Source organism: Culex pipiens, chromosome 1 (assembly GCF_016801865.2).
Source record: "Culex pipiens pallens isolate TS chromosome 1, TS_CPP_V2, whole genome shotgun sequence".
NCBI classification, from domain to species: domain Eukaryota; kingdom Metazoa; phylum Arthropoda; class Insecta; order Diptera; family Culicidae; genus Culex; species Culex pipiens.
This window is the reverse complement of record NC_068937.1, coordinates 41574812-41597271: the sequence shown is the minus strand read 5'-3', so window position 1 is coordinate 41597271 and position 22460 is coordinate 41574812. Positions and strand designations below refer to the sequence as shown.

At 34.6% G+C, this 22460-nt stretch overlaps 1 protein-coding gene across 1 annotated transcript in view; it reads right to left on the bottom strand.

The window, feature by feature from the left end:
* Positions 1-22460, bottom strand: part of LOC120425470 (all trans-polyprenyl-diphosphate synthase PDSS1) — a 153493-nt gene that overhangs the window by 44628 nt on the left and 86405 nt on the right. Inside the window, exons 3-5 of the mRNA XM_039590349.2 lie at positions 11710-11874; positions 10039-10178; positions 524-665 (exon numbers count right to left, since the gene is read on the bottom strand). Coding sequence (XP_039446283.1) covers positions 524-665; positions 10039-10178; positions 11710-11874 — 447 coding nt within the window. The remainder of the gene's footprint in view (positions 1-523; positions 666-10038; positions 10179-11709; positions 11875-22460) is intronic.

Below are 22460 nucleotides of genomic sequence, written 5' to 3'. Positions count from 1 at the left end.
TTCAAGGCTCAAACAAAGTAGTGTCTTGCATTCTGCTTTTACTCATGTACCCAAAAACAAAACAAAAAAAAAGTGTACACAAATGCAATTTCTCTCACACACAACTTTGTCACGAAACCGGATCTACTTTACTCGGCGTCGTCGAGCACGTTCGAACGTAAAGTGTCACGCTAGTTTTTATTTTACCCTTTCTTTCTTTCTTCACAGACACACACACTTACAAACGGTGTGCACACTATCTGATGGTCATAACTGCAAAGCCTTGCAAGGAATGTGATTCGCCGTGGCACTGGCGGGGTGGGTTTGAGGAATTTGCTCTGCATGAGAAATGTTGAATAGTTTCGGAAGACCTTGACATCTTGTGGCTGACAGATGGTGCGTGGGAGTTGCGTAACCAAAACTGAGTAGTTTTTAAACTCAAAATTTTAGCTTGAAAAAAATTTTAAAAGTCAAATCTGCTGTCCGCAACACAGCGTGTACTGATAAAATAAACTCATAATTATGGAAGAAAAGTAGGCCTTACCTTTTTATGATTCCATATGACGTTGACGCTGGGTTTACCCCGCCGCGCGAACGACTGATCGATGACGTCGTCGTGGACCAGGCTGGCGGTGTGGATCATTTCCGAAATCATGGCTATTTGTCGCTGTGCGTGCACTACGTTGCTGCCGGGGAAAAAACGGGTGGGGATTTTTTCGTTTGTTTGTTTGTTGGAGCGAGTGAGAAGAACAGCACGGTGGTGGTGGGTGGTTCGGCGGTAATGAATGTAATGTTTGAAAGAGAAAAAGAAAGAGAGAATTGGAAAATGGATTAAATTATTATCGTGTTTTTGATAATTGCATTTTAAACATGTCATACAAAAATGTTTTATTACTTCAAAATATTTATCCAATCGTACTAAAACAAGGTTACCCAGGTAAACATTCAAATTCAATTTCTTTGAATACCGTAAACTGGGGTGACTTTGATAGGATTTCAATTTGTTTTCAGATGATTTTCCAACAGGTAAGGTTTTTCTAAAGATTATTATTTTTAGAATATGTACTGGGGTAGACCACACAAAGTCCATGCACTATTTAGGAAAAAAAAGTTTTTTCAATAATGTTTAGTTTTACGTTAAAAATTCTTAATTTTAATTCCGGGGTGACTTTGATAGTCATAGTTTTTCTTGTTAAAATCATATTTAAGATGTTCAAATTTTATTTGTACGCTAAATGTACCATCACTAAAGTAGCTGATATAGTTTTTAAGAGAAAAAAACAATGTTTATATTTAGTTAACTAAGAGTATAAGCTTTTAAGCAAAATACATATAAATTTAGGGTAAAAATGGTAAAAAGTCGGAATTTTGCCTGAAATTTGTTAAAACTAGTTTTGTTTGTAAAATTATCGATTTATATTGCATTTTATACTGAATTTTTAAGCACGAATCACAAGTTTTCACATTTTACATCAAATTTGTTCAACTGAAATTGCCTATAAATTTGGAGAATTTTTTTAAATTGTGTTTCAAAAACACATATTATTTATTATTTACAAACTTTTTTAACATTCTCCTAGTGGAAAATTGTCCAAAGAATCCGAAAATGCATTCCGTTTTCTGATTAAAAATCATGTTCATTGAGAAAATCATGACACTTTGAGAAGTTTAAAATGATGTCTTTCATCAAGATTTTCTTAACTATAGTTAACTAACTTTTTAAGCTTGTCAAAATTTTATGAAAAGTTCTTCTTGAGGTACTTTGAACACTTCTCTACCACGGTCAGTATGTTTCAAAACTGTACTCTTCATTTTGCGAAAAAATCGCAAACCTATCAAAGTCACCCCGTTTTACGGTACTTCTTTAAAAAAATAAATCATTTTTGAAAAAGAAAATTTTATTTACTTTTTCTTTAGAAAATTGCTTCACCCTCTGAAACCCCAGAGTCTAGGCGAGTTTAGATCTAAAAATTCACCAAAAATCAATATTTCAGCGAATTTTGCATTGGAAAGAAGCACTTTATAAGTAAACAACATTTTATGTTTGGAAGTGTGAGTTGTTCGACACAGAAAAAAAATGGTAATATTCATCAGGAAATGGTGATAGATTTTGTGTCAAAAACAATGGTTAAAATTACATCAGAAAATGATGAATTTTCTTTAGTTTCTGGTGAATATTCATCAGGTTCTCATTTTTTACAATTTTTTTAAGTTATATAACTCAAAAAAGAGGTAGTATTGAACCTAACAAATTTCCTACATTCCAAAAAATTAACTTTTTTTTTGCTGTGTATGTGACTTAGTAGCTTTTCATAAATAATTTGTTTCAGGGGTCAACATAGGCTGTGTGATGTCTTCCAGAGTTATTGAGGAAAGGTCACTCGATAATTAAACTTTTTAATTAAGTCATCTGGACCTGCCTTCACGTTTACATATCGACTCAGAATGTGTATCAAGAGTATGTGCCACCCCCCCTGACTTCAAAAAAACCCAGAAAAATCAGGAAGTAAAACAATTTTTTCCAAAAAATTTCAAAATGTCAACGAAAATTTAAGTGCAATTAGCTAAGATCAATTCTCGCTTACTTTTCAAAAGGTCCTATGTACATGGGAAACCCATGGCGCATTGGTTGTTTTGAAAAAGTAGTCTAGAGTTTAAAATGCATTCCCCTGCATTTAGTATCATTTGTGGCTTGTTTGGTTTTATTCGAAAATCTTTTGAATTGTTGAAAAAAATCTTTTTTTTTTATACAATACTGACTTTTTCAAAAAATCTAAATGTAAAATAAAATTCGCAATCAAAACGTACTCAAGTAAAATTTTGATAAAGTGCACCGTTTTCAAGTTATAGCCATTTTTAGATAACTTTTTTAAAAATAGTCTCAGTAATTCATTTTTCTTTAAATTAGTAACCATGTTTGCCCACTCATGAAAAAAATATTCTTGAAGAGCTGAGAAAAATCTCTATTTTTTGCTTTTATGAACTTTTTTGAAAAAATACAAAAAAACGAATGACCGAAATTTGAGAATATTGCTCATATCAGCATTTTGACGTTCAATTACAGCTCATAAAAAGCGTTTTCAACTGAAATAGCTCAATAGGAAGTGAGCAAGCATGTTCCTATCGACAGTTTTACAAAATACGTCGATGAAATAGTAAAAATCAGCAAATTGGATGTAGTTAGGAGCGAGTGCTTAAGTTGCCAAGCAAACGAGAATTTCCCCAATATAAAGTTAAATTTGAAGGAACTTATATAAATAAAATAAATTGTTGATAAAAATAGATATTTGATTTTTTTTTTTAAATCGAGCAAAATAAAATTTTAATTTTTTAGAAAAAAAAAATCATTTTTGGTAACAAACTGGGTTGCTGAATAGTGGTTCGCAAAACGGCCTAAATTTTGAACTAGAACCAATTACCCGTTCGCCAAAAGTAGAGAGTATTGTTATCGATCATTAAATTTATTTTTGTTTAAGATTGATTTATTTGGCTTTTGAGGACCTGAAGTTGAACTCAAGAAATCTTTTAAAAGTTCAAGACGAGATCGTCATTTTTTATTATTATGAATTGAAGTTGTTTATGGAGTCGATGCGGTTGTATCCATCCAGAAGCTGTCTTAATCTTGATTTGATTCCGTTTGAAAACCTTCAACACACACAATTTTCCAGCAAAAAATATCAAAAACTAGCCAAAATGAAACACAAACAACTAGTTATAAAACAGCTCATTTATCAGTAAGAAAAAAGTCATGCTTGTGCTTGAACAGCTTCCTAATTTGTAGATGTAAACAAAGTGGGATCATTCAAAAATCACGTTACGCATTCGCTCTATTCATCAACAGGTAACAAATAACATTACTTTTGCTTTGTCAAATTTATTTGAATTTTTTTTTACTGATTTCAGATCAATTTTCTTAATTGTTTGATTCTTTGATAAGACATGGGCTTATCTCTTTCTCAAGAGTTCATAAAATGATAAAAATTGAATTTTGAAGGTAACAACGCGTTCAAAAACATCATCATAAAGACCCTTCATGAAATAAGTGGAAAAAATAATCTTTGTATACGTGGTTCATGAATGGTCATAAAGTATTGAAAAAAAAAAAATTATTTCATTTAAGATACACATATTCATCCACCTCAAAAAAACATATGGAATGGGTTAAGCAAGATTTGCCTTTTAAGAGTGAACAACTTTTTTTTCATAAAATTAGTTTTGTTAGATCCTTTTCGATGCTGGGACCTGGTTAGGACCGAGTAAGTCCACTTTTTTATGGACATAAATTATTTTCTATACCAAAACTTCATAAGTACCTTTATTTGCAGTGACCATTACATTATTATAAATATAATAGCATAACTTAAAAAAAAACAGATAGAATTTTTGCCTTCCTCACTGAGGTAAGGCTATAATCCTGCTCGAAAAATGAACTTTTGAAAAACAGTTCGTAGACCTATATTCATGTATACCTATCGACTCAGAATCAAAAACTGAACAAATGTCTGTGTGTGTGTGTGTGTGTATGTGTGTGCGTATTCCCCTTGGTGCTAAAAATTCTTGCCAAGTTTTCTCGGCACTGGCTAATCCGATTTGAGTCAAATAAGTGCATTCGATCCGGTTTGGTGCCCCATACTGCACTATTGAATTGTTTGAAGATCCGATAAGTAGTTCAAAAGTTACGTATAAAAAAGTGTCAGAGTTGCGAATCGGATCTCACAAAGATGCATGTAAACTATGTCCAGACCCATCACCCGACCCATCGTTGGATAGGTTATCAAAAGACTTTTCCAATGAGTCCAAAACATTGAAGATCTGGCAACCCTGTCTCAAGTTATGACCACTTAAGTGATATTTATGTACTTTTTTGATGCCGTATCTCACTAAAATGTATGTTAACTATGTCCGGATCCATCATTCAACCCATTGTTAGATAGGTAATCAAAAGACCTTTCCAATGAGTCCAAAACATTGAAGATCTGGCAACCCTGTCTCGAGTTATGACCACTTAAGTGATATTTATGTACTTTTTTGATGCCGGATCTCACTTAAATGTATGTAAACTATGTCCGGATCCATCATCCAACCCATCGTTGGATAGGTTATCAAAAGACCTTTCTAATGAGGCTAATACATTGAAGATCTGGCAACCCTGTCTCAAGTTATGACCACTTAAGTGATATTTATGTACTTTTTTGAAGCCGGATCTCACTTAAATGTATGTAAACTATGTCCGGATCCATCATCCAACCCATCGTTGGATAGGTCATCAAAAGACCTTTCCAATGAGTCCAATACATTGAAGATCTGGCAACCCTGTCTCAAGTTATGACCACTTAAGTGATATTTATGTACTTTTTTGATGCCGGATCTCACTTAAATGTATGTAAACTATGTCCGGATCCATAATCCAACCCATCGTTGGATAGGTAATCAAAAGACCTTTCCAATGAGTCCAAAACATTGAAGATCTGGCAACCCTGTCTCAAGTTATGACCACTTAAGTGATATTTATGTACTTTTTTGATGCCGGATCTCACTTAAATGTATGTAAACTATGTCCGGATCCATTATCCAACCCATCGTTGGATAGGTCATCAAAAGACCTTTCCAATGAGTCCAAAACATTGAAGATCTGACAACGCTCAGTCTCAAGTTATGACCGCTTAAGTGACATTTGTGTATTTCTGTATTGAGATACAAGCCTTACCTGACAAACTTCGTTCTGGCTTTTTTCGTGTGTTGACGTTTTTGACTTTTTTGCTTATTCAGCCTCCTGTGATCAAAACTTGATTTTAACCTTTCCCATACAATCTGCAAATTTTCCGGAATCGGTTCCAGAGTGGCCAAATTTGTAACTTTTTGGCGTAAGAACCTTCTTTGGACTCACGAACTTACCATACGAACCCAACGCAACAATGATCAACTCGATCGGACGTTCCGTGTTGAATTGATTCGCGTTCGAACAAAACCGTCGAAATTTTGTATATATAATATATATAGAAGATAGATAGAAGATAGATAGAATTTGTATCCAAACCCATCATATCACTCTTTGATATCACCAAATGTTGGTAAAAAGTGAGGAAGGCAACAACCACATAGGTGGATTAAGTTAGTTTTTATTTAAAGGTCTAGAAACTGTGCCTCACCTCCAACCTCAACTGTTCATCCAAACTTGGGAGGAAACCTTTCGGAAATCCCAAAATATTGTACAAATACAAGTTGAGCACACTTACAGTATTAAAGAGTTTTACCATGAGTTAAGGAAGCACCAAAAAAAGATAACAATTTGGAGCTATAATTCATAGCAATTGAAAAAGTTGTATACTCATTCAAAATTATCGCACTTCAATCATCCAATTCACCAACTCCCAATCAATATCCACACCAAATTCAGGAGGTCCTCATGACGTTCTGAATCAAAATTTTGAATTTGCGTCATCCTCTGCAGATTATATGGTGGTGTTTTCATTTTGAAAACCATGTTAACAACCTCCCAAATCATAGTGCGTCATCCGTCCAGACAATCCTTTGAGAATATATTTTCCAAAATATAAATTCTCCAATTTTGCCCCAAACTCGTTCCGCATTGACGCAAATCGAGAAGATCACAAAACTGGAATCCCATATGAAAAAATAAATAATCAAAACCCAAAAACCTCTCCAATCAGGAAGCTGCGTCCAAAACTGGTTTGCGCCAGCTCAGAATCGTTTATCTTTTCTCTTTATTAGGATCGTCGTCCGTTGACGTCAGCAACGCCAACGGCTCCACATGTGATCCTGGCCACTCCCCCAATGCACACAATATACATTCCAACCCCACCAGTCTTCCGGGCGCCATTTCAACTGGTTTTACAACACGCGATGACACCTGTGTGTGGGGTTGACGTCAACGGTCGCGCTTAAGCTGTAATGACGGCGTCCTTCAACCCGGTCCGCACGTATCAAATTATGCACATGATGTCCTGAGCGGTCGCGAACCGGTCCCGCAAGAAATGGTCTAGAACCGACCTGAGGTAACCTTTAACTAGTCGCAAAGAAAGAACTACGATCAGCCGGTTACAGCGTGGAAACCGCAAAGTTACAGGGGGATTTCCCTGGGAGCAGAAGCTTGTCGTAATAAAAAGAAAAGAAAGATTGAGAGTCCGTTCTTGGCCGAGTTCAAGGTGAAACTACGCAAGAAGGGTTGAACTACTCAGGTTCCGGGGGAAAAACGAAGAAATGAACAATCTTGTACTACGGGTATGCCGGTTTATTGCACTTGCTTGTGCAAGGAGTTCTAGAAGTAAATTGGTTCTCTTTGTCTTGGCAAGTTCAAGGATCTTCTCAGGGGAAAACCCTCCCTTTTCCAGGAATCATCAGTTATCAGATTATGTATTGATGACCGGTAATCAGAGGTACAACCGTGCATATTTATTATGTTTGATTCTTTGTTGGAATGTTAAGAACAAAAATCATGGTAATATTACATATGGGAAGGGCTACATTTTGTATGTCAGAAAAATGTGTAATTTTACTTCTGAAAACGTGTAATTTTACCTCTTTTCTGGTGTAATGTCACATTTTCAGTCTCAATTGAGGTAAAATTACATAATTAAAAAGTAAATTTTCAACCAAAATTACACCTTCAAATTTACACAATGTTTTACTGTGAACACCACAAAAAAATACATCTGGGAAGGAGGTACATTTCTTATTTAAAAAAAATCGTAATTTTATCTCTGAAAATGTGTAATTTTACCACTTTTCCGGTAAAATTTTACCACTTTTCTGGTGTAATGTCACTTTTTCAGTCTAAATTGTGTTAAAATTCAGTCTAAATTGTGGTAAAATTATAGCTTCCAAATTTACATAATTTTTAAACTTGCAGTTGCAATATCAAATCAATGATAGCTTTCCATTTCGGCAACAAATGACCCGGATTAATGAAATGGTATTGTCAAGCCTGTCTTTAACATTTTTTAATAATTTTACTACTTTTCTGAAGTAATGCCACTATTTCAGTCGAAATTGAGGGAAAATTACACCATAAAAGAGGTTTGTATTACTGTGTGGAAAGTGTAATTTTTGAAGTTTTAATATTACCTCTTTTGTGATGTAATTTTACCTCAATTCAGACTTTGGAAGTGACATTACACCAGAAAAGTGGTAAAATTACACATTTTCAGAGGTAAAATTACTCTTTTGCCTTCCTCACTGAGGTAAGGCTATAATCCTGCTCTAAAAATGAACTTTGTATAAAAACGTCGTAGACCCACCTTCATGTATACATATCGACTCAGAATCGAAAACTGAACAAATGTCTGTGTGTATGTGTGTGTGTATGTATGTATGTGACCAACAAACTAGCTCATGTTTCTCGGCACTGGCTGAACCGATTTGACCCGAACCTGTTGCATTCGACTTGGTTTAGGGTCCCATAGATCGAGTTTTATACAGATTGAAGTTTCGATAAGTAGTTCAAAAGTTATGTATAAAAATGTGTTTTCACATATATCCGGATCTCACTTAAATGTATGTAAACTATGTTCGGGTCCTACATCCGACCCATCGTTGGTTAGGTCATCAAAAGACCTTTCCAACGAGCCTAAAACATTGAAGATCTGGCAACCCTGTCTCGAGATATGCCTACTTAAGTGATATTGATGTACTTTTTGGAAGCCGGATCTCACTTAAATGTATGTAAACTATGTCCGGATCCACCATCCGACCCCTCGTTGGTTAGGTTATCAAAAGACCTTTCCAATGAGTCCAAAACATTGAAGATCTGGCAACCCTGTCTCGAGATATGTACACTTAAGTGATATTGATGTACTTTTTGGAAGCCGGATCTCACTTAAATGTATGTAAACTATGTCCGGATCCATCATCCAACCCATCGTTGGTTAAGTTATTAAAAGACCTTTCCAACGAGTCCAAAACATTGAAGATCTGGCAACCCTGTCTCGATATATGCCTACTTAAGTGATATTTATGTACTTTTTGGAAGCCGGATCTCACTTAAATGTATGTAAATTATGTCCGGACTCCGGATCCACCATCCAACCCATCGTTGCTTAGATTATCAAAAAACCTTCCCAACGAGTTAAAAACATTGAAGATCTGGCAACCCTGTCTCGAGCTATGGTCACTTAAGTGAAATTTATGTACTTTTTGGAAGCTGGATCTTATTTAAATGTATGTGAACTATGTCCGGATCCACCATCCGACCCATCGTTAATTAGGTTATCAAAAGACCTTTTCAACAAGTTCAAAACATTGATGATCTGGCAACCCTGTCTCGAGGTATGGCCACTTAAGTGATATTTATGTACTTTTTTATTCCGGATCTAAAAAATAGATGAAATGTTTGTACAATTCCATCACATCAGCCATTTTTGACAATAAGTGAGGAAGGATCCAACCACGTAGGTGGATTAAGTTAGTTTTTTCTGACAAAATAGATGTACCCCTGTTTAGATGTAATATTACCATGATTTTTTTACTGTGTAGAATACGGAACATTTCGACTTTTTTTCAAACGTGATTTTCTTTTTGCATTTCTGGAGTTTTTTTTTTAAAGGTCCAATAAACCAAATTTTCATTTTTTGCTTTTTGGGTGTTTTTAGAACCGCCTTGAGTCAGGGGTATTCAAAAACACCCAAAAAGCAAAAAATGAAAATTTGGTTTATAGGACCTTTTCAAAAAAACTCCAGATTTGATTTTGAAGATTTTAAATTTTTTTGTCGAAATAACAGCAAACAAACTGCGAATATCAATTGAAATCGCAGGGTCAAAAGGGGTCCTCATTGGACCACACAAAAAAAAATTATTCCGAATGTGACATCATTTATGATGTAACACTTGCACGTCATTCAACATTTAAATTTAAATGCAATTTGATGTAAATTTGCAACAAATTATACGTAAAAACATGATTTTACGTGTGATTCAACCATTTACGTCGAATCTCAAGTTTACATCAACTGAGTTTACATGTGATTCATGTTTTCCGTGTCGGGTAAATTCTCATATTTTTTTCTGTGTAGACTAATTAAAGCACCAAACCAAACACCTTACCTGGTCTCGTTGTGCATGTGGTAGTTGAGGGCCTTGGCCATCAGCATGGCGACCATCGGCCGGATCGCTTTGCCCTGTCCGTCGAAGTAGTACACGGCTATCTTTTTCAGCTCTTGGTGGTGGGTGGCACGGTTGATTTCCTGGAGAGAAAGAGAGAGAAAAAGTTGGATGAAATAAACTCAAAACGAGGGGAGCCTACACAGAAGATTCAAAACGGTGGTGACTTTTTGGCAAAAAACAAGCCGGTTTTCAAAAAAATCTGGAACCGGTTTTGCGCGAGTAGAACACCTGTTTCTAGGTGCGATACCAAAAGTTTGGGCGTGTTACATTTTTGGTATTTTTGATAGACCTAAACTCTCTAATTTTATATAAATTTTCAGGAAAGCGACATGTTTAGCAAAGTCTAAATAGTAAATAATTCCAGTGAAGTTAGCACTTCTTCAAAAACACCCTTTACAAGCTTACTAAAGCAATATTTCCCTAGCAAATATTGAAAACATCAGCTCTCAAACAGTCGCACCTGGTAGGACGGTGACCCCGGAGCTAAATTTACTCACCAGCGTCCATGCAAACTAGGAAATTCTCTACAAACGACAGTTTCGCACGAAAGTTGATGAATTGAAAGAGAAAAAAGGTGTGATTATCGTCACAGTGTCAACTTAGGGTTTGGCGTAGGAAAAGAACGGATCTTGAACGGGATGTGAATCGGTAAAACAGGTTTAGCGGAATCGTTTAACTTTGATCATCACTAAGATGGATCTTGTTGTAAGTTTGGGTGACGTCAATTTGAGTTTTGAGTAATGCTTGTTTTAATAATCATATTTTGCTGTGAGAGGATATCCTTTTTTCAACTTTTTGACATTTTAGTGAAATTGAATCGTACTCAATATTATAATGCCAAAATCGATGAACAAATTCTTTAAAAAATATGTAGAGTTTTGAGAAAACTTCAGAAAATAATTATCTGTAAAATTTAAAAAACAATCGTTCATTCAAAAGATCAAATTCAGTGTCTCTTTGTTGAAACTTAACTACTTCAACAACGTTAACACTGATGCCTATCATGTGCCATAAATTAGCAGCTTCGTTAGATAATTACTCCCATCAATCTAACTGCATCCCCGCGTTTCAATAATGTTTCAAACGAACAAAAACAAACCAATCCATCTTAATTGCCGAAACAAACCTCTGCCTCATTACGAGTGGGTCATCAATTCTACCATAGACACCCCGCGGTAGCCCCATTTGTCGCCCGGATTGGCCATAAAAAATGATTACCCTCAACAATGTTTGAAAAAAAAAAAACCGCTTTGCTTCTGAACTCATAAATCAGCCGTTCCCCGTCGTCGTCCGCAGTCCCCTTTACCCAAAAATTACATAGAAAACGCGTCAAGTGCCCCAAACGACAACGCACCTGCGTCGACTTTTTTTTTACACACGCCGCCTCGTCTTAAGCTAGCCTTAAGCCGATCTCGATTACCGTCCGTCGGAGGTCGTAAAGCCGGCGGAGCGAATAAAAGCGCCAATAAAAATTAGTCACGCGGCTTCTGAAGTTTGAGGTTGGGGGGGCTTAGAATAGAACTAATAATTGTCGACTTAGCGACTTAATCAATCATTGTTCTGGCTTTTAGTAGAATTAGGACCAAGGTCGAAACGATTCGGAAAACTTACTGCTCTGATGTCTTCGAAGATGTATTTGAGCTCCTCGTCCAGCAGGATGTACGGGTCGATGTTGTACTCCCGGATCGGGCCGGCGGGTTGCTGTGTGTGGACGGAGCTGTACCCTCGCATGCAGGGATGTGTCACCGGTGGAAGGATCTGTGCTGTGCTGGATGGCTGAAAGGAGGGATGGAAAGGAGGGAGATTAGAATACAACCATACAACTCTACAAAAATAGGGACTCCACTGAGTCCACAAATTCTTCTTCTCTTATTATTCAGAATAATACAATTTAAAATAAAATAAAATTTTCTTCAATTTAACGTGAGTAAAAAATCCATTTTTGAAATTTCCCTGTTGTTGAACAAAAGGAAAAGTAGGTACTTTATCAATTTTGTATAATTTTTTGTAAATTTTGTAAATTTTGTAAATTTTGTAAATTTTGTAAATTTTGTATAATTTTTTGTAAATTTTGTAAATTTTGTAAATTTTGTAAATTTTGTAAATTTTGTAAATTTTGTAAATTTTGTAAAATTTTGTAAATTTTGTAAATTTTGTAAATTTTGTAAATTTTGTAAATTTTGTAAATTTTGTAAATTTTGTAAATTTTGTAAATTTTGTAAATTTTGTAAATTTTGTAAATTTTGTAAATTTTGTAAATTTTGTAAATTTTGTAAATTTTGTAAATTTTGTAAATTTTGTAAATTTTGTAAATTTTGTAAATTTTGTAAATTTTGTAAATTTTGTAAATTTTGTAAATTTTGTAAATTTTGTAAATTTTTTAAATTTTTTAAATTTTGTAAATTTTGTAAATTTTGTAAATTTTGTAAATTTTGTAAATTTTGTAAATTTTGTAAATTTTGTAAATTTTGTAAATTTTGTAAATTTTGTAAATTTTGTAAATTTTGTAAATTTTGTAAATTTTGTAAATTTTGTAAATTTTGTAAATTTTGTAAATTTTGTAAATTTTGTAAATTTTGTAAATTTTGTAAATTTTGTAAATTTTGTAAATTTTGTAAATTTTGTAAATTTTGTAAATTTTGTAAATTTTGTAAATTTTGTAAATTTTGTAAATTTTGTAAATTTTGTAAATTTTGTAAATTTTGTAAATTTTGTAAATTTTGTAAATTTTGTAAATTTTGTAAATTTTGTAAATTTTGTAAATTTTGTAAATTTTGTAAATTTTGTAAATTTTGTAAATTTTGTAAATTTTGTAAATTTTGTAAATTTTGTAAATTTTGTAAATTTTGTAAATTTTGTAAATTTTGTAAATTTTGTAAATTTTGTAAATTTTGTAAATTTTGTAAATTTTGTAAATTTTGTAAATTTTGTAAATTTTGTAAATTTTGTAAATTTTGTAAATTTTGTAAATTTTGTAAATTTTGTAAATTTTGTAAATTTTGTAAATTTTGTAAATTTTGTAAATTTTGTAAATTTTGTAAATTTTGTAAATTTTGTAAATTTTGTAAATTTTGTAAATTTTGTAAATTTTGTAAATTTTGTAAATTTTGTAAATTTTGTAAATTTTGTAAATTTTGTAAATTTTGTAAATTTTGTAAATTTTGTAAATTTTGTAAATTTTGTAAATTTTGTAAATTTTGTAAATTTTGTAAATTTTGTAAATTTTGTAAATTTTGTAAATTTTGTAAATTTTGTAAATTTTGTAAATTTTGTAAATTTTGTAAATTTTGTAAATTTTGTAAATTTTGTAAATTTTGTAAATTTTGTAAATTTTGTAAATTTTGTAAATTTTGTAAATTTTGTAAATTTTGTAAATTTTGTAAATTTTGTAAATTTTGTAAATTTTGTAAATTTTGTAAATTTTGTAAATTTTGTAAATTTTGTAAATTTTGTAAATTTTGTAAATTTTGTAAATTTTGTAAATTTTGTAAATTTTGTAAATTTTGTAAATTTTGTAAATTTTGTAAATTTTGTAAATTTTGTAAATTTTGTAAATTTTGTAAATTTTGTAAATTTTGTAAATTTTGTAAATTTTGTAAATTTTGTAAATTTTGTAAATTTTGTAAATTTTGTAAATTTTGTAAATTTTGTAAATTTTGTAAATTTTGTAAATTTTGTAAATTTTGTAAATTTTGTAAATTTTGTAAATTTTGTAAATTTTGTAAATTTTGTAAATTTTGTAAATTTTGTAAATTTTGTAAATTTTGTAAATTTTGTAAATTTTGTAAATTTTGTAAATTTTGTAAATTTTGTAAATTTTGTAAATTTTGTAAATTTTGTAAATTTTGTAAATTTTGTAAATTTTGTAAATTTTGTAAATTTTGTAAATTTTGTAAATTTTGTAAATTTTGTAAATTTTGTAAATTTTGTAAATTTTGTAAATTTTGTAAATTTTGTAAATTTTGTAAATTTTGTAAATTTTGTAAATTTTGTAAATTTTGTAAATTTTGTAAATTTTGTAAATTTTGTAAATTTTGTAAATTTTGTAAATTTTGTAAATTTTGTAAATTTTGTAAATTTTGTAAATTTTGACAATTTTGACAATTTTGACAATTTTGACAATTTTGACAATTTTGACAATTTTGACAATTTTGACAATTTTGACAATTTTTACAATTTTGAAAATTTTGACAATTTTGACAATTTTGACAATTTTGACAATTTTGACAATTTTGACAATTTTGACAATTTTGACAATTTTGACAATTTTGACAATTTTGACAATTTTGACAATTTTGACAATTTTGACAATTTTGACAATTTTGACAATTTTGACAATTTTGACAATTTTGACAATCTGACAATCTGACAATTTTGTCAATTTTGACAATTTTGACTATTTTGACAATTTTGACAATTTTGACAATTTTGACCATTTTGATCATTTTGATCATTTTGACAATTTTGACAATTTTGACAATTTTGACAATTTTGACAATTTTGACAATTTTGACAAAGCACCTTTCTTTTTTATTCATCATTTTTTTTATGATCAGGTTAACAATTTGATTCCATAAAAGTCTACAAACCTCTAGGATCAACAAATGTGCATGCTATAGTCTAAAAAATTTCCAGCTTTAAAAATTCTCCGATTTATCAATTTTGATCCAAGCTCCAAGGTCTCTTGTTAACGTTTTCAAATTTCTACAAATCTTTAAATTTGATTGTCAAAAATCTACAAATTTCAAAAGCGCCGTCAAGATTATCTTAGTCACAAATTCTTCCAATCACTAAAAAGTTTGCTATGTCTTCGTACCTTTAAGGCATTACAGTCATTAAGTTCTCCAATCTAAACAAGAACCTAATGAACTTTCTCGCCACTCGCAGTTAATTACTCAATCATAGCAAGAGGCAATTTTATTGCCCAATACGGTGACTTATACAATCCAATCCACCTACCCAACTGTTCCAATAACAATGTTTAACATTCTAATTGCTCAGGTACGACATCGCCGCGACAAACTAATCAACATAACCCACACCGCGCATGCCCTCCTTGAACCTGCTCGCTCACCCACTGGTCAGTGTGTGACAGATGTCACCATAAATCATGATGCACCTAACCGTTTTTCTACCACCGCCGCCGCAGAAGTCGCGTTGTTTTTCGCGGACAAATGTTTGCCGCAGAGCGTCCACCGACAGGCAATTAAATATTTATGACACATAAAGTGCACTCGTTGCATCTGCTGCAAGCCCAGGTGAGAGCACCACAGTGTGCAGTGCTTTCCCCTCCCGAGAGCTGAACAGATTTGTTGTGTGATCGATGATCATTAGTGGCGCATACCCGCGATAAGCTTCATTCATATTTAAATGACCCCAGGGGTGTACAGTGGAGTGAGAGTTGCTTTGGTACAGCTTGAAAAAAAGTTTTGAAAAAGACTCCACAACTTGAAAAACTCAAGAATTTGTGAGTCTCCACAGGCACTAACTCTCCACAACATGCAAATTTACTCAATATGTAAGTCTCCACAAGTTGCAGATCCCGAAGATCTTCAAAAACTGAAGTTCTCCCAAACTACCAAGTCTTCCAAGATATCATGTCTCCAAAATAAAAAGTTTTAAAAATTATATGTTTTGACACCTCTCAAAAAAAAAATATTACTGAAAAAACAAACTCTCCAAATTCTCTTTCAAGTCTCCACTCAACTGTCCAAACGCCTTTTCCCAACGCTGTAACCTCATGTGGTCAACCGCCAAGGAGTGCACTTTTGCCCCTTTCGGAAACCTCCTCGCCAACTCCTTTGATCAATTCGATTCGCGCCGCCACCGCCGTCAACGGCCGATCGTCGTCCATCTGGTTACGATGGGTTTTAACAATGCAAACCACGGGTCCGCGCGAACAATAGGCCCGAACAAAACAAAAAATACGAATCGCGTCTTTTGTGTTACCCACACTTATCGGCTGAGACGAATCTCAGCTGGCTCAATTTTTCCCAGAGCTAATTAATCACGGCTAAGCCGCGCGGCGACTGCATTGGTGGCCGGAAGGATCAATCAGGTGCGCGGAGGTTGGTTTGGGTGGGTGATCGAGATTGCAATCTTGTTAATTGGATTGGGGGATTTTGAGTGGGGTGAAAATCTATCACACTTTTTCAACTACTTTGGAGGTTTTGTTCTCGCAAGTTTTTTTGGAGACTTTGGTGTTAAACGATTTTTTCGAGATGAGAACTACTGAAGTTAAACATTAAGGGATTTAAGCTCCAGCTTTAAGATTAAATAAATTAATTAATAAATTTGTAGACTAATGATCAGACACTGTCCATTATATGAGGCTTACAATTTTCAAGCTTCGAAGATTCTATAAATTTGTGTGGATTTTTTTGTAGACTAATACGTCATATTCTAGACACTGTAAAGTAGATTTGGATTTTTTGAGACTTTGTGTAGACTTAATGTGTGTAGACTTTGTTGTAGACTAATGCTCATAAACTGTAGAGTAGCTCTAGTTCAAAGACATTACCGTTTCTTCATTTGCAAAGGTTCTCAATTTTCAGGCTATTGAGATATTAAAACTAACTTAATCCACCTATGTGGTTGGAGCCTTCCTCACTTATTACCAACAATGACTGATATGATGGAATTGTACAAAAATTTCATCTATTTTTTTGATCCGGAATGAAAAAGTACATAAATATCACTTAAGTGGCCATATCTCGAGACAGGGTTGCCAGATCATCAATGTTTTGGACTCGTTGGAAAGATCTTTTGATAACCTAACCAACGATGGGTTGGATGGTGGATCCGGACATAATTTACAAACATTTAAGTGAGATCCGGCTTCCAAAAAGTACATCAATATTACTTAAGTGGCCATATCTCGAGACAGGGTTGCCAGATCTTCAATGTTTTGTGCTCGTTGGAAAGGTCTTTTGATATCCTAACCAACGATGGGTCGGATGATGGACCCGGACATAGTTTACATACATTTAAATGAGATCCGGATATATGTGAAAACACATTTTTATACTTAACTTTTGAACTACTTATCGAAACTTCAATCTGTATAAAACTCGATCTATGGGACCCTAAACCAAGTCGAATGCAACAGGTTCGGGTCAAATCGGTTTAGCCAGTGCCGAGAAACATGAGCTAGTTTGTTGGTCACATACATACATACACACACAAACATACACACAGACATTTGTTCAGTTTTCGATTCTGAGTCGATATGTATACATGAAGGTGGGTCTACGACGTTTTTATACAAAGTTCATTTTTAGAGCAGGATTATAGCCTTACCTCAGTGAGGAAGGCAAAATTGTATGTAGACTTTTTCGTAGACTAATGCTCAGTTTTCATGACACTGGAAAGTAGGATTGAAAAACTTTTTGGAGGCATTCCTGTTCTTCCATTCCATTCCACCTCTAGTATAATTCTCAGACACTGTAGAGTGACTTTAGATACTGTTTGAAAAATTTATCGTTCTTCCATTTTGAAGGCTTTAATTTTCAAGCCTTTCAGTTTTTATGAGTTTGTGCTGACTTTTTTGTACAGCGGAAAAGCTTTAGATAGTTTTTGGAATCTTTCAGAGGTTTTCAACTTTTAAAATTTGTGTAGACTTTTTTGTAGACCAATGCTCAGTTTTCATGACGCTGGAGAGTAGCTTTAGATACTTGTTGGAGTCTTCTTCTTCCATTCCATTCCACTTGTAGACTAATGCTCAGTAACTGTAGAGTATTTAAAGATTCTGTTTGGAGACTTTAGATACTCCATTTGTGGAGACTTACAGCTTTCAAGCTTCGAAGATTGTATAAATTTGTGTAGGCGTTTTTGTAGACTAATATTCAGTTTAGTAGACTATGTAGATTTAGACTTTTTGGACATTGCAAAATTTCTAAATTTGTGTAGACTTTTATGCAAACTAATGTTCAGCTTCTTTAGGACCCACAAGATCTTATACCTGAAAAAAATTAAAACTTCAAGACAGCTAGTTATGGCAAAACTTGTACATATTGACAATGTCAGATCAGCAAAAACAACTGCTCTCAAAAAAGTCTACACTGTACAGCATTCAGCTCTCCACTTCACTATAATTAGATTAAGCCAAGCTCGCGCTGCTGTCAAGGTGTCCGCCTTCAATGGGTAGCACGTGCGGTTCTCAAGAAGGTAAAGCAACAAGACGAAAGGAAGCATTTGTTTGTTTTGATTTTGCAGTGCAACAGTTTTTTTGCTCGCTTGCTGCTGTCGAGAACCGGTTCAAATTAGCTCGCCGAAAATTAGGCTTAAAACAAAGGAAAAGGTTTGGTGGGGTGCTTCCGTGTCTAGGAAATAATCCGTTTTTTTTTTTTGCAATGTTTTGTTGTTTTGGCGAATCGTTAGCTGCTAGGTCGCTTCAAGGATACCACACATCAAGGTAATCTGATATGGGTTTGGCAAAAATATTAAGGGATTGGGAGGAACTGAAGATTTGGAGACTTTTCAAATTGATAGAGTTGATATAAATTTATGCTTCTTCTCAAATTAGTTGTTTACAATCTGTTTTGTGGTTGTATTTATTTTGATATCAGTATGATATTCAAAAACATGTCGTGGAATAAAAAGATGGCATTTTTAAAGTTTGTTTAAATATTACTTCTAAAAAATCTTAAATTTGGAGACTTTCGGACTTTTGAGATTTAAAACATTAACATAAACAGAATTATGGAAATAATAAATATTTCTTTAGTCTAAAGCTTCTATATGGTTTGGACTCAGAGTTTTAGAGACTTAGAAGACGTTAGTTTAGGAGTCAATGTTCAATCAATAAAATCAATATCTGAATTTAGTAGACTTATCGAATTACAGAAAAGCTGAGAAATTTAAGACCTAGGTATTATTTTTAAGAATAGACAGCATTTATTTGGCTTCAAGCTTGGATATTTTGTAAATTTTATGGTTTGTAGACTTTTAAGATTTATATTTAAAAAACATATTTGTTCAAATTTCAAGATTGTACACATTTAATAAAAAAACTAACATAATCCACCTATGTGGTTGGAGCCTTCCTCACAACAATGGCTGTACACAAGTTTCATCTATTTTTTAGATCCGGCTTCCAAAAAGTACATCGATATCACTTAAGTGGCCATATCTCGAGACAGGGTTGCCAGATCTTCAATGTTTTGCACTCGTTGGAAAGGTCTTTTGATAACCTAACCAACAATGGGTCGGATGGTGGATCCGGACATAGTTTACATACATTTAAGTGAGATCCGGCTTCCAAAAAGTACATCGATATCACTTAAGTGGCCATATCTCGAGACAGGGTTGCCAGATCTTCAATGTTTTGGACTCGTTGGAAAGGTCTTTTGATAACCTAACCAACAATGGGTCGGATGGTGGATCCGGACATAGTTTACATACATTTAAGTGAGATCCGGCTTCAAAAAAGTACATCAATATCACTTAAGTGGCCATATCTCGAGACAGGGTTGCCAGATTTTCAATGTTTTAGACTCGTTGGAAAGGTATTTTGATAACCTAACCAACGTCGGGTCGGATAGTGGAGCCGGACATAGTTTACATACATTTAAGTGAGATCCGGCTTCAAAAAAGTACATCATATCACTTAAGGGACCATATCTCGAGACAGGGTTGCCAGATCTTCAATGTTTTGGACTCATTGGAAAGGTCTTTTGATAACCTAACCAACGATGGGTCGGCTGATGGATCCGGACATAGTTTACATACATTTAAGTGAGATCCGGCTTCAAAAAAATACATCAATATCACTTAAGTGGCCATATCTCGAGACAGGGTTGCCAGATCTTCAATGTTTTGCACTCGTTGGAAAGGTCTTTTGATAACCTAACCAACAATGGGTCGGATGGTGGATCCGGACATAGTACACATACATTTAAGTGAGATCCGGCTTCAAAAAAGTACATCAATATCACTTAAGTGGCCATATCTCGAGACAGGGTTGTCAGATCTTCAATGTTTTGGACTCGTTGGAAAGGTCTTTTGATAACCTAACCAACAATGGGTCGGATGGTGGATCCGGACATAGTACACATACAGTTAAGTGAGATCCAAATATATGTGAAAACACATTTTTATACATAACTTTTGAACCACTTATCGAAACTTCAATCTGTATAAAACTCGATCTATGGGACCCTAAACCAAGTCGAATGCAACAAGTTCGGGTCAAATCGGTTCAGCCAGTGCTGAGAAACATGAGCTAGTTTGTTGGTCACATACATACATACACACACACATACACACACACATACACACACACATACACACACACATACACACACACATACACACAGACATTTGTTCAGTTTTCGATTCTGAGTCGATATGTATACATGAAGGTGGGTCTACGACGTTTTTATACGAAGTTCATTTTTAGAGCAGGATTATAGCCTTACCTCAGTGAGGAAGGCAAAATAATCTGGGATCTGGATACATTTTGTTAACTTTTCAGTTTTCAGAATATTGAGAATTAAAACTGAGAATGCTGAAAACAGTTCAAACTTTTATTTTGAAGTTTTGCAAATTGTATGTTAATAGCTTTGTAGACTTTTCAGATAATTAATTTATTTTAGCACGAAAATTTAGGAATTAGAAGAAATCATTTCCAAGTAAAGGCATTTTGCGAAAAGGATAGTAAATTGGATTTGGAGACCTTACCTTTAATGTAATAGATGATAATTGAACTTTTTTGTTCCAATGTCATTACCAAAGTCTATCAATTTGATTAAATAATTATCACGCTTAATTTAAGCAAAAATTAGTTCCTCAAAACAAACCGACATCCGCCAAATGGCCCAAATCTGTCGACGTTAAGTCCGGCAAAAAAAAGCTTCAATGCCATCTGGTGGCCAGGTATCCAAAGTGGCAAAAAAACGAGCTGCCAGGTTTCTCAATTTTGTCGGACGTTCATCGTTTTCCCCCTTTGGCGACGTTTATTAGAGGGGGGCACCACCACCAAGCTTATGTCGGTTCCGACTGACCAACATCTTCATCAGTGAAGTCTCCAAAATCTTCAAAAGCGCTAGTTTCGATGCGCTGCAACTGTTGTTGTTATTGATGCCGGTCGAAGTCTGTGCCATCATGCATCGCTGATGGCTTTTCGAGGTCAATGTCTATGACTTGTGGTTTTTTGTTGGGTTTTGTGTTTTGCGTCGTAGCTTCTTCCGACCCCTCTCGATAGGAGTCTGAAACTTCGACAGCCACACAAGCAGAAGATTGTAGCAAAACAAAAGCGTTTTGACCTTTTTGCTCCTCGCGGGTTTAAAGGTAACACGAAAATAATTAAAATGAAAAATCACTTGTCGTAACGGTAACACCGGCTTGGATGTTGGGACCTCCCTCGTCAGCGGAAAAGGTCACCGAATTGGCATAAATTTTCAATTTTCCAGAGCGATTTCGCCGACAATCGATGCGACGTCAGGTGGAAAAGGTCAGATGGACCGTTTTGCATCGAAATGGGTGCCATCAATCAAGGAGCTGTCGAGCGGCTTTTGACACATGCCGATCAGAGGAGGGTTATCTTGCAACACGATCTTTTGGTCATTTGCGGGAAATGTTGCTTTCCTTTCGGTGTTATTGTCCTATTTTCGACCCATGATTCACCCATTTTCGACCCATAGTGTACCTATTTTCGACCCATCCAAAATCCCTTTTAAGTCAAATTGGTGCGTTCAAGACCATCCTCGTAAATCACTAAATTAGTGCAAACCCCACTCAATCTCGCCGATCGATCGCTACCGATCGACCTCCACCCAAACCGTCAAAAGCCCTCGAGGAAGAGACCACGTAGTAGACCCAACGCGGCGCGCAAAACAAGCAGAAACTCCAAACCGGTTCGCCAAGCGCTAATTTGATTGATCTAGTCCAAATCGTTTATCTCTTTCCCTCGCCGCGCAAAACCCCCTTGCGATCAAGTTGATGATCGTCACGGCGTGGCAGTGCCGGAGCTGCGCGCGGCGGAGCAGATCAAAATCGGTATCAAGTGCAAACGTAACTGTGTCATGCGGACCACACCGCCATACTTGATCGCGGCCCGCTACCGACTCTCTATAATTGACATTCTTTTCAGCGACCTGCCGCGAATACCCGTTTCGGAGCAAAGGGGTCGCGCGATCGCGCTGAGCTGTTGCGTGAGTTGCTAGGCAAAGTTCAGAACAACCTTCGGCCGGGGAAGTTCATGGGAGTCGGCGAGCCATGGGAACTTGGCCGGCTTTCCGATAGATTTCGCACAGAGATGTGCACGCGTGCGAAGATCGTCAACCGATCAAGTCGAGGAACTTGGATTACGCCATCAACGCGAATCGTTCAATGCGGAGCGTCTTTCGATGTCACCCGCGTGA